Below are 14,956 nucleotides of genomic sequence, written 5' to 3'. Positions count from 1 at the left end.
CCTGCACAGAGCCTTCGCCTCATATGATAAGTGTTCCTGCAGGGAAATCTGCCCAGCAACTAGGGGTCACCATCAGGCTGGGGACACTCTTGTATATTATTACTCACTGAGGCCAAGGGTTACTGTTTCAAACTCTCTAGAATAATAATTCTCACATTTGCCTTAGGAATTCTCTCCTTCCCTCAACCTCACTGAAGAATCCCATAATTTGCTACAGTGTGTGTAGGACAAATTGCAGCTTCCTGCTACTGTCAACCAAAAGCCATCATGTTCCAGAGAATCCACTTATTTCTACCTAGAATGGCAAATGACTGGATGAGAAAGTCTAAAAGCAGAGGACCAAGGAACAGCTCCTTTCAAAGGCTCTTGAAGCTCAGAAAGCTCAAAGCTGCCTATTAGAAACTCATCACTCATGACTGTGGACATACACAGCAAAGCTCAGAGGCGACAAACAAGGGTTACCCCAGGAGCTTGAAGACCAGACAGAACGAGCCTGGCAACAGCATGGGAATGGCGATGAATGGATAAGTGACACTTACCTCCTTCTGGTCTCGGGATGATGGCTCTATTAAAAGTATGGAACAGCTAGCAAAAGGAAGAAAGAGAAAACACTTTCAATAAATCAAGTAAGATCACACAAATTTTCATTTTCATGAATTTAATATTAGATAATGTAGCATATAATGTACTATATATACATACATGTATTTATATTTATGTAGTTATATATGTGTGTGTGTGTGTGTGTGTGTGTGTGTGTGTGTATCTATAGATCTTCATCCCTGCTTTACAGCACAGAGTTTCTACACACCTGGAATTTCTGGATAAAAATGTTTTGCTATTCAGGAGCCCTTTGGGACAGCTCTAAGCCCATGCTAAACAAGTAACTTAGGAAATAAAACCTATATAGCATAAGGATGAAACTAGATGCTCCACGTGATGAAAAAATGAAGACATCCAGCCTAATGCACTGACCGCCTAGGGAATCTGTGTAAAATCTGTAAGAAGCACTGCCTTGGATGAGCAGTCTTGCTGTAGTCTGTTAGTGGCCCGGCTCTACAGGGGAAGTCAAACGGAACTCAGTCAAACTGGAAGCCCACTTTCCCCAAGACTCAACCCAGTGGTATTTCTGCTATGCAAGGTTACTTTCTAAAGAACTTCTTAAGGCTCTGGGGAGATCATCACGGTTAATAAAAACGGCTTTACTAAAACAAATTAAAGGATTAGCAATAACTATGTCTCCATTACTATCAAAACTCTTTTATTTTGGAGAGAAGACCTCTGTCTCTTTGTAGCCCTGGCTGGCCTGGAACTCTCTATATAAGCCAGGATGGCCTTGAACTCAGAGACTGTGCCTCTGCCTCCCAAGTGCTGGAATTAAAGGAATGCTTCAAAATTCTTTTTTATAAGTATGTATCTGTGTGTAGGTTCTATATGTCTGAGTTTAGATGTCTGTGGAAGCCAGAGGCATTCGATCCACTGGATAAGCGGCCCAACATGGATGCTGGGATTGAGCTCTGGTCCTCTGAAAGAGCAGTATGCACTCTTCACCACTGAAGCACCTCTCCAGGCCTCTCTCAAAACTCCCAGATGAACCATCTAAGACCTAAGCATGAACAGAAGCTCTACTCTGAAGCCCCCTTCTTCACTGTATAGAACTCCTCTTCCATCTTCAAATCATCCTTTCCCCTAAATCTGCATAAACACTTGGTGCTCTCCAGGTGAGCCCGGTGGTACCTGCTCTGGCAGATTATTTACTATCCTAACAATTTACAGGGCATCTTGAAAGTGCATCTGTGGCTTTCTCCTAAAGCTGCCCTTACTAAATCTCCAACGCAGTACATGATCTGCCAGATTCTGAGCCCCAGAAGACAGCAGGACAGAGGGAAAAAGCAAAACCATGGTGCTGAATCAAATGCCAACAGTAAGAATTGAGGTGTCTGGGCCTCTGTCACAATCTTTAGTCTATTCCTTGAGACAAATTAATTCACAGGCTCACTCTCCAAGGCTGCTCTACACTGCAGAGTAGAGACCTTTACTCTAATGTCAGCCCGATGTGGACAGAGTTTCTAATGCTGCCAGTACTTACTGCCCCAACTCCAGAAACTAAAATGCACTGCAAGAATTTAAGTACTTGTTACCTCTCCCTGCCCCTGGGGGGAAAAATGTTGGGTAAAATAGGAGAAGTTGAGAATTTTGCTGACTTTTTCAAAGCAAAGCCAATCAGAGTGACAAAGTCAAGGAAAACCAGAACTGAGAATGTGTGATGCCCAGTCCTGAGAGTGCTGCAGCTGCCCCAAGATAAACTACTGGAGTGCTGATACAGTTTCAAGATGACTTCAAACACCAGTTCCGGGGAGGAACTGTTCTCCAACGCTATGAAACAGAAGTAACGTGGAAATGAACCAGATCAGCTGTCTGCGATTTGCAATAAAGCCCCAACCACTGAGGTTCTTACAGCTTCTTTTCCACCCAGAGCTTCCAACCACTGCTTCCTCTCCTCTTCTGAGAACGCCTGCACGGTCAACGGAATGCCAGGCCTGAAAGACACCAGGAAAGCAGGGGTCACCCAGTGCCGATACAAACACCCTCTTTATCTCCAAGTGTTTGACTATGAGGAAGGAATAAATGTTTGCATTCATTTTCAGCTACAATAAAAAACATGTAATATAAAATCTGCTAGGCAGACAACTTTTAAACATAAATACAATATTGTGAAACCAGTCTATGATTCACCTCCAGAACTAAGGTTAGTTGGGAGAGGGCTGTCTTACTAAGTAGTTCAAGCTGGTCTTGAATGTAACACATTCCTGTCCTCACCTTCTGGGGGCTGGGATTACAAGTATACACAACCCTGCTGTACCAGGCCAGATGTTTCCATCTTGCAAACCAAACCCTCCATATACAACTAAACCCTTACTCTCTGTCTACTGCGCCTCATCCCAGGCAATTTCTATTGTACTCTGCATCTTTACGAATATGGATAATCTCAATGCCACACGAAAGGAAATCACAGCGTCTTAATATTTTCTAAGCAGCTTTTCTCAGACATGAAGGTTCTTCTAGGTTAGAACCCATGTCGAAATCTTCTTCCTTTTTAAGGATGCATAATACTTTATGTATATATAATATTCCCCACTCTAATTTCCATCAAGGAATGCAAACTAGTACACACTCATAACACACCTCTGGAACGGCCAGAGTCAAAGTACTAAAGAACACCACATGCTGATGAGGATGCGGGACAAGGGAGTTCTCAGCGTCACTAACAGAAAATGATGCAAACAACATAAGCCAGCTTTGTGGCTTCCTGCAGACGTACACAAACTTTCTCTTGCCCTCATGAACCAGACAGACATTTCTTAGTATACTCTACAGAATTATTGCAATCTGTGTCCACACAGAAGCCTGCACAAGATTTATTCACACATGCTCCGAGTGGGACACACTTCAGTAGGTGAGAGGGACAGCCATACAGTGGATTCCTCGGTGCTAAATAAACACCTGCCACACTACAAAAAGACACATCAAGTTCATTATTACTTGGTAAAAGAAGCCCGCAGGAGAAGACCTCAGGGCTACGTGGTGCATAACTCCAACTCTACGACAAAGCTGGAAAAGGCAGACCTATAGAAGCAATTTTAGAAAAAGCAAAACACACTTGCAGGAAGGTATAGAATAGCAGGCGTACATAAAGGAAAAGCAAATGGGCTTCAGGACACTCCAGAAGGGCGTCCACCATGTTGGCATGGTCAACAACAAAGTGAGTACGAAACCTGGGGCTCAGTGATCTTCCAAAGAGAGATGAATCACTAGCAACAGCGAACAGCAAAGTCTCAGCCTACTGTAGCCTCTGCAAACTACAAAAATCCATGAGTTCTGAGAACAAAAGACCTTAAAACGAAATTTAGTGGCTAAATAGGACAATAAGGCAAGTATAAGGGTAGTAAAATACCGACAAAATAAAGCACGTAGAGCAAGGTCACACAGCAGACACTCACTGAAGAAACACGGTCATGCAGAAGCTATAGTGATGTCCCTGACACAAGAGGGTCTCGGAGTCAACGGAGTGCTGGGCGCTGCACTGGCTGAACTGGGGACGCGACGGTTTTAATCACGCCTACCGCAACTACGCTCCCTCTAGTCATTCGTCACAGTGATCCTCGGCGAACACAAACGCAACAGAATTCATTTCATAGGAGAGAGAATGAATCCGGTAAAAAGTGAGCTGTCAGAACACCCACCCTCTATTCCAGCTACTGCGGCCCTCTGTAGAGCACCCGTGGGCACGCACACTAGTGGGAGCAAACGCTGGCACTTCCTAAGAATCTCACTCACCCTCCTCTCATCCGCTTACTCAGGAAACAGTAGCAGTGGCACTCATGAGGCTGGGAAACGGCGAGTAGAAGACGGCCTCCGCCGCATATTCGAGGCCCTGGGTAAGTCGCCATCAGTGCAAACAACAACAGTAACACACGAGTGTGCACTGGCTCTACACAGGCCCTCCTCTGAAGAGAGGTCTAAGAAAGCTACCTCTTACCCTGTGTGATGGTTAGTATCTACTGTCAGCTTGACGGGGGTGGGGTCTGTAGTCACCAAAGCGATAAGCCTCTGGGCGTGCCTCTGAAGGATTACTTTCTTGGGCTGAGGTGGAAACTAAACACTGGCAGCATCGTTCCCAGGGTGGGAGTCTTGTACTGCATTATGGGCAGAGCAGCACCGTTCACTGGTCTCTGCTGCCTGACTGCAGGCGTGACCGACTGCTTCAGGAGCCTGCCAGCGGCTTCCGAGTCTGGATGGACGATGCCCTTGAGCTATCAAAGAGCCATCGATACCTCCCACTTCTGTTCTAAGACACAGAGCATTGCCTCTCTCAATGGAGACAGGCGACCGTGAGGAACAATGCCCCACCAAGGGTGGGTCCTCAGCTCCAAAGATGGTGACTCGGAAAGATGTTCAAAATCCTTGACAAAGTGCCACTCACTAATGTCATCAGATGAGCCTTGATGTGGGAAAAAGTTTACTCTTCACTATCCTATTAGGGGTCTCAATATTCCCATCTAAACAAGTTGTAATAATCAGTGTTGATAGGAATGTCCAAATGCCAAAGAATTTATTTCCAGACTTAGTCTTAGAAATTCCTGATTTTTTTTTTTTAAAGACTATAGCAGAAACAGCCAAAATGCTATGTAACAGTTTATAGTAATGTTCTCAGACTACAGACAGGGCTCTAAAACATCTTTCCCAAAACCAAGTGTAAATTCATCTTATACAGAAGTAGAAGAAATGGAGCACTCGGCAATATGACTAACAGAGTCAATAAATACCTGTTGTTAAAAAAAAAAAAATCTAAGGGACTTCGTGACTCATGTCACCTAGAATAAGACATGACAATAATGGTTGCGTGCATTTGCGGGAAAAGGCTATGAAATTCATGAGCCTCCCCTCCCCTTCAATGCTTGTCTTTTCCTCTGTAATAGCCGAACGGGCAAAACTAAGCTACTGTCCTTTCCTTAAATTAGCAGGTTAGGACAGTCATATTCCAAGGAAAGAGGAACAATTCTATTTACTCCAAACACTCTCCTGTCATGGACAAAATTTCTAAACTTTGCTAACACCTCAGGATGGATAAAGGCCTTCCCCACCATGAGTAAAAGAAATAAATCAATAATGTATTAATTAACTAGAGCGGTGGTTCTCAACCTGTGGGTCAAAACCCCTTTGGGGATTAAATGATCCTTTCACAGGGCTCGCATATCGGATATCCTGTATAGAAGACATTACCTTACGCTTCCTAACAGTAGCAAAATTACAGTTATGAAGTAGCAATGAAGTCATTTTATGGTTGACCTTATTTTGCTGTCCGCTTTACTGTTTTTCTGACACCACTGCTGTGCTCAATGACTATGGCCTCAAACTGTTTCCTTTTCCATTGCATTCCTTCTTAAAATTGTTCTCTTCTATTAGTACGTACTCTTGTACAGACCCAAACTCACAAGTTAAGGTGAGGACCGCTTTCTCACAGGGCCAGTGGCTCCTCAGCCTCGCTCTCAGGCAGGTGCTCTGTGTACATATGCCTGACCCCTGAGACACTGTGGCTGCAGTCCTCTGAGAGCCACCCCAAATTCAGTCTTCTCCATCTTCTGCCTTCAATTTCAGTCAGTCGCCAGAAATATGGCTACAAGACACCTCAAGGTAAGGTAAAGAGCCCTCCTGGGTTTGGGTGCTCCTCTCTGTCATGACAAACTCCTGCACGCTTTATTGTGTGTGTGATTTGATATCCTGAGTGATGACATCTGTTGTTCTGTTTGGTGGGAGCCTGGATTTCAGCGGGGGCCTGGAACCAGGCTTCTGGATGGAGGACTGGGGTTCCATTTTTCTCAGGAGCAGCTAGAGGCATTTTAGGGGAAAACCTGTATGCTAGACCAAGGTGTGGAAAGTTTTTCCTTGGGGAATTACAGTTTAGCTCTTTAGAACGCTCTTTTAGGCATTCCAAAGCGTATGGTGATACCAAAGTGTTACAGCTCTTGGGTAAGCTGCTGTGCTAAGCCTGGCAGAGGTGTAGGTAAAAGCCCATGCCTGGTGAGGCCCAGGCCCAGCCGGCTGCAGGGCAGGCCCGGTGAGACGCAGCGCAGGATCTCAAACGGCCACGGTGGAAGGCTGCCAGTATCACACAGCACACCACCAGCCAGCACTTTACTTGAAATCAGAGATTTATAAACCTTGGGCAGTGGGAGGGAATGTGTTTGATGCACTAGAATCAGGGGGTCAGGGATACTTGATTTGTATGTAGAGGTTCAGTGCCTCCATTTCCATGCAGTAGCATGGTCCTATCATAAGAAGAAAAACAGTACTTAATTATCCTATGGGTGGAAGAATTTCCAAGTATAACTGAAGGTCACTGCCTAAAAATAAGATTTCCTTAGCAGGATGGGACATTTCTAGGAATTCCTAGATGCTTGCTGGACCTGTTTTCTTCAGGAAAGGATCCTGCCTGTAAGCTGCCATGAGGGCTATTTGACACCTTTCACAAGACCAGGGGTATCCAGATCAGGGCTGGAGACTTTTAGAACTCCACCGAGGTCCGGAGTTCAATTCCCAGCAACACATGGTGGTTCACAACCATCTACAGGGACGTCTGGTGCCCTCTTCTGGTGTACAGGCAAACATGTAGGCAGAACACTGTATACATAGTGCATTAATAAATCTAAAAGAAAATTAAAGAACCCCACTGAGAAAAGGGAGTCCACCATCATAGACCGATCACAAACAAATGGTTACTCGGAGATGTCGGACTTCAGCCTTATCCAGCAGAGCCCCACAGACATCCTGTCTTCCCTAGTCCATTCAAATGATGGCTCTCATTTATGAGAGCAGATCAAATGGTTGAAACTACAGACCTCCCATTATGCACAGTCCATGTCCCCATCAATGTGGAAGAAGATACTATCACCTGCCCTCAAGGGCCTGGAGTCTCAGAAGGGGAAAGTGAGACAGGAAAGGAGTTTCGTTGACGCTTCCCACCAGCTGAGAGGCATTCTAGCACACTTAACGGCTAGGTGAGGCCTTTCTCCCTTTGCAGCTGACAGCCTGGTCCCTTTTCTAAAACCCTCATCAAAAACCTTTTGTGCAACCCATGGCTCCTGGTTCTGTTACCAGGTTTTCATTCCAGCCAAGGAACCCCTGGAGCCTATAATTTCAGTTATTTGGGGGGTAGAAGGGTCTTCAGCAATGGGATGAGATGCAACTTGACCGTTGCCAAATGGTATCCATAGCTAATCCTAAGACACTAAATGTGACCTTCCTTTCAGGGCCAGCCCTACACTCGGGTACATCTTGTTCTTTTCCTAATCAGCTATTTCTCTGATCTACATATTTAAATTTTAATGTTAATTTTTTTAATTTATGTTTTTGCCTATGTTTATGGAGTATGCCACATCCATGACAGGTGCCCTAAGAAGAGAACATGAAATTCCCTAGTGCTAGAACCATAAATGTTGTGACATGTAGGTGCTGGGACTTGAAGGGGGGATTCCTCTGCAGGACTGGTAAGTGCTCTTGATGGCTGAGCCATCTCTTCAACCCCATTCATTAAATTTCTTTCAATACACTGTGACTCTTCTTTCAGAAGCCCACACCCATGTGCTTGGGTGTGTTTTTCCTTCCTTGTGCACATTTCTATTTTTAACAGAATGAGTCTGCTTCACGCTGGCTAGTCCTGAGATCCCTTTCTGTGTCAAAGCCATGAATGCTGAGGTCCCTGGGAGAACTGAGGAGCTTCTCTAACTGCTAAGGGTGACTGTAAGGACCGGAGTCCCTGCCCCTCACTACTGACCCACACGCAGCCAAATCATTCCAGGAAAAAGAATAAAAGAGTTAAATTGAACTGAATTCTATACAGCTTTGGTGCTAGAAATATGAGAAAAAAGAAATCTTCACAGACCCTACCAGATCTTTACAAGTTATACATTAATTACAATGGTTTTCGCTTTTTTTTTTTAATAGAAAATTTCCTTCTGAACTTGGAATACACAAAGATCTCAGAGTGTAAAAAAAAAAAAAAAAAAAAAAAAATTCCTGCCAATTATTTTTAAAAGCTGAATTCACAGTGTATTTGATAAGGGATTCATAGCCACAGTGTGTAAGCTCTGTAGGCGTTTGCCCCTCGCAAGCAGAAATTGAAAGCTTGTCTCCATAAAACCCTGGTGCTAAACGCTTTCCTCACAAAAGCTAATCATTTCTACAACCTACAGGGCACTGTCCTTCAGCACACATTTCAAGTCTAGCCTCTACTAACGGCAATTCAGATTGTTTTCAAGTACCAGAATCAACATAAAATATAGCTACCAATAAAATCACATTCAGTATTAAACTGTTTATGCTGAAAAGCACAGAAACCTCAATACAGAAATATTTCTAACTCTACCCGGTCTGTGCTCTCTACCAATTCTATTACAATTTTTTTTATACATAATTACTAGGTTTCCTAGTCTCTCTAAAGAGGAACTTTAAAGTTTTGTATGACTGACCATTTACCTTTAAGTCACTATCTGTACTATAGCCAAATCAAATTGGTGGTGCACTGTTTGGTGAAATATACCCTGCATGCACTTATAATATATACGTATACATATATGTAATATATAATAACAAATATATGTATGCATATATTTACATGAAACAACAGAATTCTACAAACATTTGCTGGTATCTATCTCATCAAATGCAGTGACTGCTCAACAGTAAAGCCACTGTATTGAACAGATGACATCACACATCTGGATTTTGATTCGTACACCTCAGACCTCTGCCCACAAAGTGTCTGCGGCAATTGTCTCCCGTTTCTTTAAAAACTCAATTGTGGGAAAAAAAAAAAAAAAACTCAATTGTGTTATGAAAATATGCTTTTGTTTTAATCCCAAGTATGAGATACGGGGCTGCCTTTAGTTTGTCCACAGCTCGTAACAGCCTCATGCAGCTCAGAGCAGGGCATGGCCATTGCCAGCTGCCAGTGTACTTCTGAGAACTGGGAGAAGAGGAAAAAAAAAAAAAAGTTCCAAGGAGGGATGCTCCATTAAAGAGAAATGCTTCCAGCACTTTGAGGAGCCAGTCAGAGGAGGAAGAAGGCAGCTGGTTCATTTGTTGTTTGCTCTTGCTGGTTTACTGGATTGCTGGATATCCTGACTGAGCCTGGTATTTTCCCAAAGAACCCAATGACCCTAACCAGCCAGAAGTAGCTAGGGAAAACTACAGGCCCTCTCTCCATTACCCTTCTTTCTCTCCTAGTGTTGGGGGATTGGTGGAAAGGAGGTAGAGACATAATAAACCAAAGAAAATAGAATTAAAAAAATACACGTGCCAAAACTCACCACCACCCACTCACCCCCAACTCCTACCCACCTACTCTTACCCCAGCCCTCATCCCCGACCCCACCCCACCTTGAAATATAAATATAAACTAGGTCAGTTTTAAAGTATCTCTAGACATTGCCAAATGTACAAACTGGTGACAGTTGAGAAGTGCTGACAGGCAGGGTTCAGCTCAGCACCTTTTCTCAGTGCCGCCTATGACTCATTTTTGCCTTGGACTTCTATTTCTCTGAGTTTCCCAACTGTCACCTACTCTGCAAAAAGTCAGTGTAGGACTTGGGGTACCTCTCGGTGATAGATCATATGTGTAGCATGCCCAAAGCCAGACTCCAGCCCAGAGAGAAGATAGAGAGCCCATTTAGAACTCACTCCTCAGCAGGATGCCATGTCTGCCCCTGCAATTCTTGGAACCTAGGAAGGAGGCTGAGGCAAGAAGAGCAGCTTGAGGCCTGGGCAGCTCAGCAAGACCCTGTGTAAGAAAAGGTCTGGGAACATCAGGGTTGTAGCTCAGCGGCTCAGTGGCAAGGAACTGTTTTGCATTTGCAAAGCTGTGAGTTCAAACTTCATTATGGCAAGAATAAAAAGGAAAGAAAAAAAAGAATCAATTTATCTCTAAGACTGGCCAGCTAGCCAGCTGGAGAATGGAGATGCTTTTTTATTTTACTCCTGACTCATCACCACCTCAGTACCGGCTAACAGAGTCCACGTGCCTGGATGAGATGATGCTAACAGTCGTCTCTCTGCTCACAGGCAACACAGGCATTCTCAGTACTATTCAAGCCAATCCCATGCACTTCTAGGATTAGCATGCTCTAATGCTTCCAATCTGAAGAACAGAGCTGCAACACACACCTAAAGACCTAAAGTCAAAAAGTGTCTGATCATACGTTCAGGAGTGATAACCCAGTGGCTTAGTAAAGCCACACAAACCCAAAGTCTAAAACAAAAGGTGAGCAAAAGCAGAACAGGAAACATCTCGAAGCAGAACCAGGATGTGATGTGCCAGAATCCTCAGAAGAGTAATTACGTACCAGGCTGATGTAGGGGGCTGGGGATGGCCCCAGCACAGCACCGCACATGGCGAGCACGCCAACGAGTTACAGAATCAAAGCTCCGTGGCAGGGGTGGCGGGTTATACAGCTCCTGATAGGCGGTGGCTTGCACTGAACCAAGCAACTACATTAAAGTCTATTTCTCCAACCAAAAATGTGTGACCTTATCACTTCATAGCCCATGGTATTTGACGTGTGGCTGGCAGGAGGAAGACTCTCTACAGTCATTTTAAACCTTCACGGCAATGGCGGTCTTTCTGGACATACAGCTGCTCTGAAGCTTTGCTGTGACACAGTTCACACTGTAACTTGATTCAGTTGGTGACTATATCCAGATCTGCGTGAAGATCACCAAAGTCAATCTAAAACATCCAGTCATGCAGGAGGAAGAGGTCTGTCTCGGGTGACCGTCACTTCCAGGTCTGTGCAAACCCCAGACCCAAGCAGTTCCTCCTCTGCTCCAACAGACCCGAATGCTCCGGGCAAGCGCACACATGGAGCTGCGTGATGTGTGTTATTTTTATGACTAGTTTCTTTTACTCAAATGCTTTTAGCGTTTGGTCCACACATTCCAACACACACACAATCTCCCTCCTACCTGGACGCCGCTGCTCGTGATAAAAACGTACGTACCGCTTTTGTTTGCCCACTCATCACCATATAAACATCCAAGTGATGCCCATTTGGGGGATCCTATGAAAAATGCATCTGTGAATGATCATTCAAATGGGGTTTTTTTGTGGATGTATTCAGTGCATTCAGATATATGCATGTACATCTATAATCGCATGTGCATACGTAAATAAAATGTAGAGTTTCTGGTTCAAATGTCAAAGTAATGCTTTACCCTTGAAAGAGCTGCCAAACTGTTTCCCGAGGCAGCCACGGCACGTCTGTCCCCACTCCCAGGGTATGAGGCGCCCACAGGGCCGCACCCTCGCCAATTCGAGCCGTCGCCTCACTGGCCCCTGCAGCCACCCCAGCGGAGAGCAACATCACCTCGCTGTGGTTCCGGCCTGCACTTCCCCAGCAACTTACGTTCAACAGCTTTTCTTGTGCGTGTGCACATGGCACGTGTGTGTTTTCCTCAAAAAAAAGCAAACATCCTTTACCCATTCTCAAATGTTATGGCTTTTAATTATTAAGTTATAAGAACTCTATAAAAAAAATCCATTCGATTTTCTACTTTTTGGTATTTTTAATGGTCTTTTAGCACATGCTCTTAAATGTCTCCCTGTACCAAAGAAAATATTCAAAGCAGCCTTTTCATGAATTGAGGGGGGGAAAGACGGTGTATCCATCAGCCTAGAAAACCATGTAGTACGAATGGCCTGTTGGTCTCCATCCAGATCCCTGCTGCTCACTGCTCCTTAGTTCTCAGCAGTGAGCGGCCTAAGTATCAGCACAGCACACGGATCCTGGAAGCATCGAGCCAGTGTCCCAACCTCAAGGTGTGAATGCCTCAAGATCCCGCCAAGCAGTGTCTCTATCAGAACACTGATGTATGTAAAATGAGTGCAACCTCTAACAGCAGCACTATTAGAAAAATGGGGACAGACATCCTGAGCCTGAATGAGCCAGGCACAGAAAAGCAGCAAGATAGGACACAAAATGTTAGCATAGATCCTGACCTGCCCCCCCCCAAAAAAAAGACAAGAAAAATAACAAACACCGTTTAAAGCCATATTAATTCTTTCCAAAATTAATAAATCTAACCAAACCTGATGTGAAGTAAATATCATAACTGCAGAGAAGCTCTCGACTCCTATGCAAGAAGATCAAACGTCTGCCCAGGCTCATGAGGTCTCATCTACAATGCCACTTCTTCTAACACAAAGAGTAGAAAATAGCAAAAGCAGATACTTGGAAAGAAGGCAAAACTTAGATTAAGAGCATGCAATCAACTATGAAATTGCTATTCAAAAGATCCCAACAGGAACTACACAGAAGCCTATTCACAATGCCCACACTCCAAAATGAGCTAAATATATTTTTTCTCTAAGCAGAATGAAAGCCTGGGCTCATGCTGCAGCAGTTCAGTGCAGAAGAAAGACTGCTGACTGACAGGTGCTTGAATGAATCCAATCCCAGTTCTGTCTCTTCGAGGGAGCAAGTCGGTTTCAGTTGCTCCAGTACAAACCTGGCAAGTGTCCACCAAGCACCAAGCACTACATCTGGTGCTGCAGAACCAAGTAACACTAAGGCAGACAGGGCCCCACTCCTGTGGATTCAAAATCTAGTCGTCTTCTGGGCCAGAAATCGAGGCGATAAACAGGAGCGCCGCCCATCACATTTAAACTTCTCATTAATGCCTTGAGGGTTTCGGAATTACAGAGATTCCAATTTACATTTGCCCTCATACCCACTCTACTAGGTTTTTTCTAAGATTTTTTTAATTCTATGTTGACGCTGGGGTGGGGATATATAGACACAGAAGCAGCACAGTGCCTGCAGAGACCGGAAGATGCCAGATCCTCTGAAGCAAAATGACAGACAGCTGTACACTACCTCTGGAGGGTGCGTGTTCTTCAGTGCTGAGCCACCTCCCAGCCCATCCATGTTCGCTCCACACAAGAGTAACATGGGTTGAGTGAGAGGATCTTGCCCCACAACATACTAGTAAGAAAAATACAAACAGACGGGTTTTTTCTACTGAGATATGAAGAAATTAAACCAAAAGGAATAGGAGTCTATAAGCCAAAAATAAAAGTTGGATGCATTCTGAAAACCCAAGGATATCATAAAGAAAATACATTATGATTATGAATAAGTTTCCAAATTAACCAGAGTTAGGAAAAAGTAAAACTTAAACAAATAAAATTTTATGACACTTACAGATCACTGTTTATGTAAGATTGAATTCATATGCATATATTAAATGCTGGATCCCATCAACAAAATATACTTTCCCCTCAAAACAAACAAACAAACAAACAAAAAACCTAGTAGAGCTGGGCAGTGGTGGCACACACCTCTAATCCCAGCACTTGGGAGGCAGAGGCAGGCAGATTTCTGTGAGTTCAAAGCCAGCCTAGTCTACAAAGTGAGTATGAGACAGCCAAGGCGACATAGAGGCATCCTGTCTCAAGAAAAAACAAACAAACAAAAAGGAACCCTTGGAAAAATTATAGAAGAAGCATCATCTGACCTCCAACTGAAAGGCCTCTGAGCTGGCCACCACCAATATATATCCATGGCACTAAAATTATAAACTACACAAGGTCACACAGAAATGCTATAGGAAGAAAAGAGTCCAAAGATTAAGCCAGTGAACTCCACAGGATCTGGAAGATGAGCTCGAGAACAAGATAAAAAAAAAAAGGGGGGGGAGGGGAGGAGGGAAGAGGGAACAAGGTAGGAGGGGGCCAGGAAACATGGTAGCCCTGAAGCAAGTAAGCCAACACAGGGGAGAGCAGGCCTGAGCACAGAGAACACTGCATGGACCACCAGAACAAAACATTTTCAGGAGGACGAGGGGCCTTGACAGACGTCTGAGGCATCAACAGGAGAGCTTTGAGGAATTTTCGCGGTTTGTGGAAGAAATGGACAGTAGAAAAAATTCACTGATGACACCCTTCCGAGACAGAGGAAAGAACATCACGTATGCCGATGGGAGGCAGGACCATATGAATGAAGACTGGTTACAAAACTGAAAACAGTTAAGGAAATTTAAGGACAAGTGGGTGGAGGCAAGGAATGACAGCATCAACAACTGTATGTGGTCTTTAAAGTCTCTTTATAGATAGTCTTTAAAAGACCCTAATGCATTTAGTAAAAATATATAATTAATTTAAAAACCGTAAGTAGGGCTGGAAGGACAGCTCAGCAGTTAAGAGCTTTTGCAGAGGACCCGGTTTAGGTTCCCAGCACTCACATGGCAGCTAACAACCATCTGATGACCTCCTCTGGCCTTTTCAGGCCCAGCAAGTACATGGTGCACACACATACAACAACCAAACACGCAAATGCGTAACAGAGAGAGAGGCCGAGGGATGGCTCGTCACCGATACAACAACCAAACACGCAAATGCGTA

General features: G+C 44.2%; 1 protein-coding gene across 2 annotated transcripts in view; it reads right to left on the bottom strand.

Annotated features, from left to right (window-relative positions):
- Positions 1-14,956, bottom strand: part of Arhgap10 (Rho GTPase activating protein 10) — a 248,703-nt gene that overhangs the window by 123,528 nt on the left and 110,219 nt on the right. For both annotated transcript variants that reach the window (XM_055609092.1, XM_055609093.1), the window contains exons 11-12: positions 2,459-2,540; positions 540-585 (exon numbers count right to left, since the gene is read on the bottom strand). In XM_055609092.1, the coding sequence (XP_055465067.1) occupies positions 540-585; positions 2,459-2,540 (128 nt within the window). The remainder of the gene's footprint in view (positions 1-539; positions 586-2,458; positions 2,541-14,956) is intronic.

Source organism: Psammomys obesus, unplaced genomic scaffold, assembly GCF_907164565.1.
Source record: "Psammomys obesus unplaced genomic scaffold, mPsaObe1.curated_primary_1811, whole genome shotgun sequence".
Taxonomy (NCBI): Eukaryota; Metazoa; Chordata; class Mammalia; order Rodentia; family Muridae; genus Psammomys; species Psammomys obesus.
Note: the sequence above shows the minus strand (reverse complement) of the source record. Positions and strands in the feature narration are given on the sequence as shown.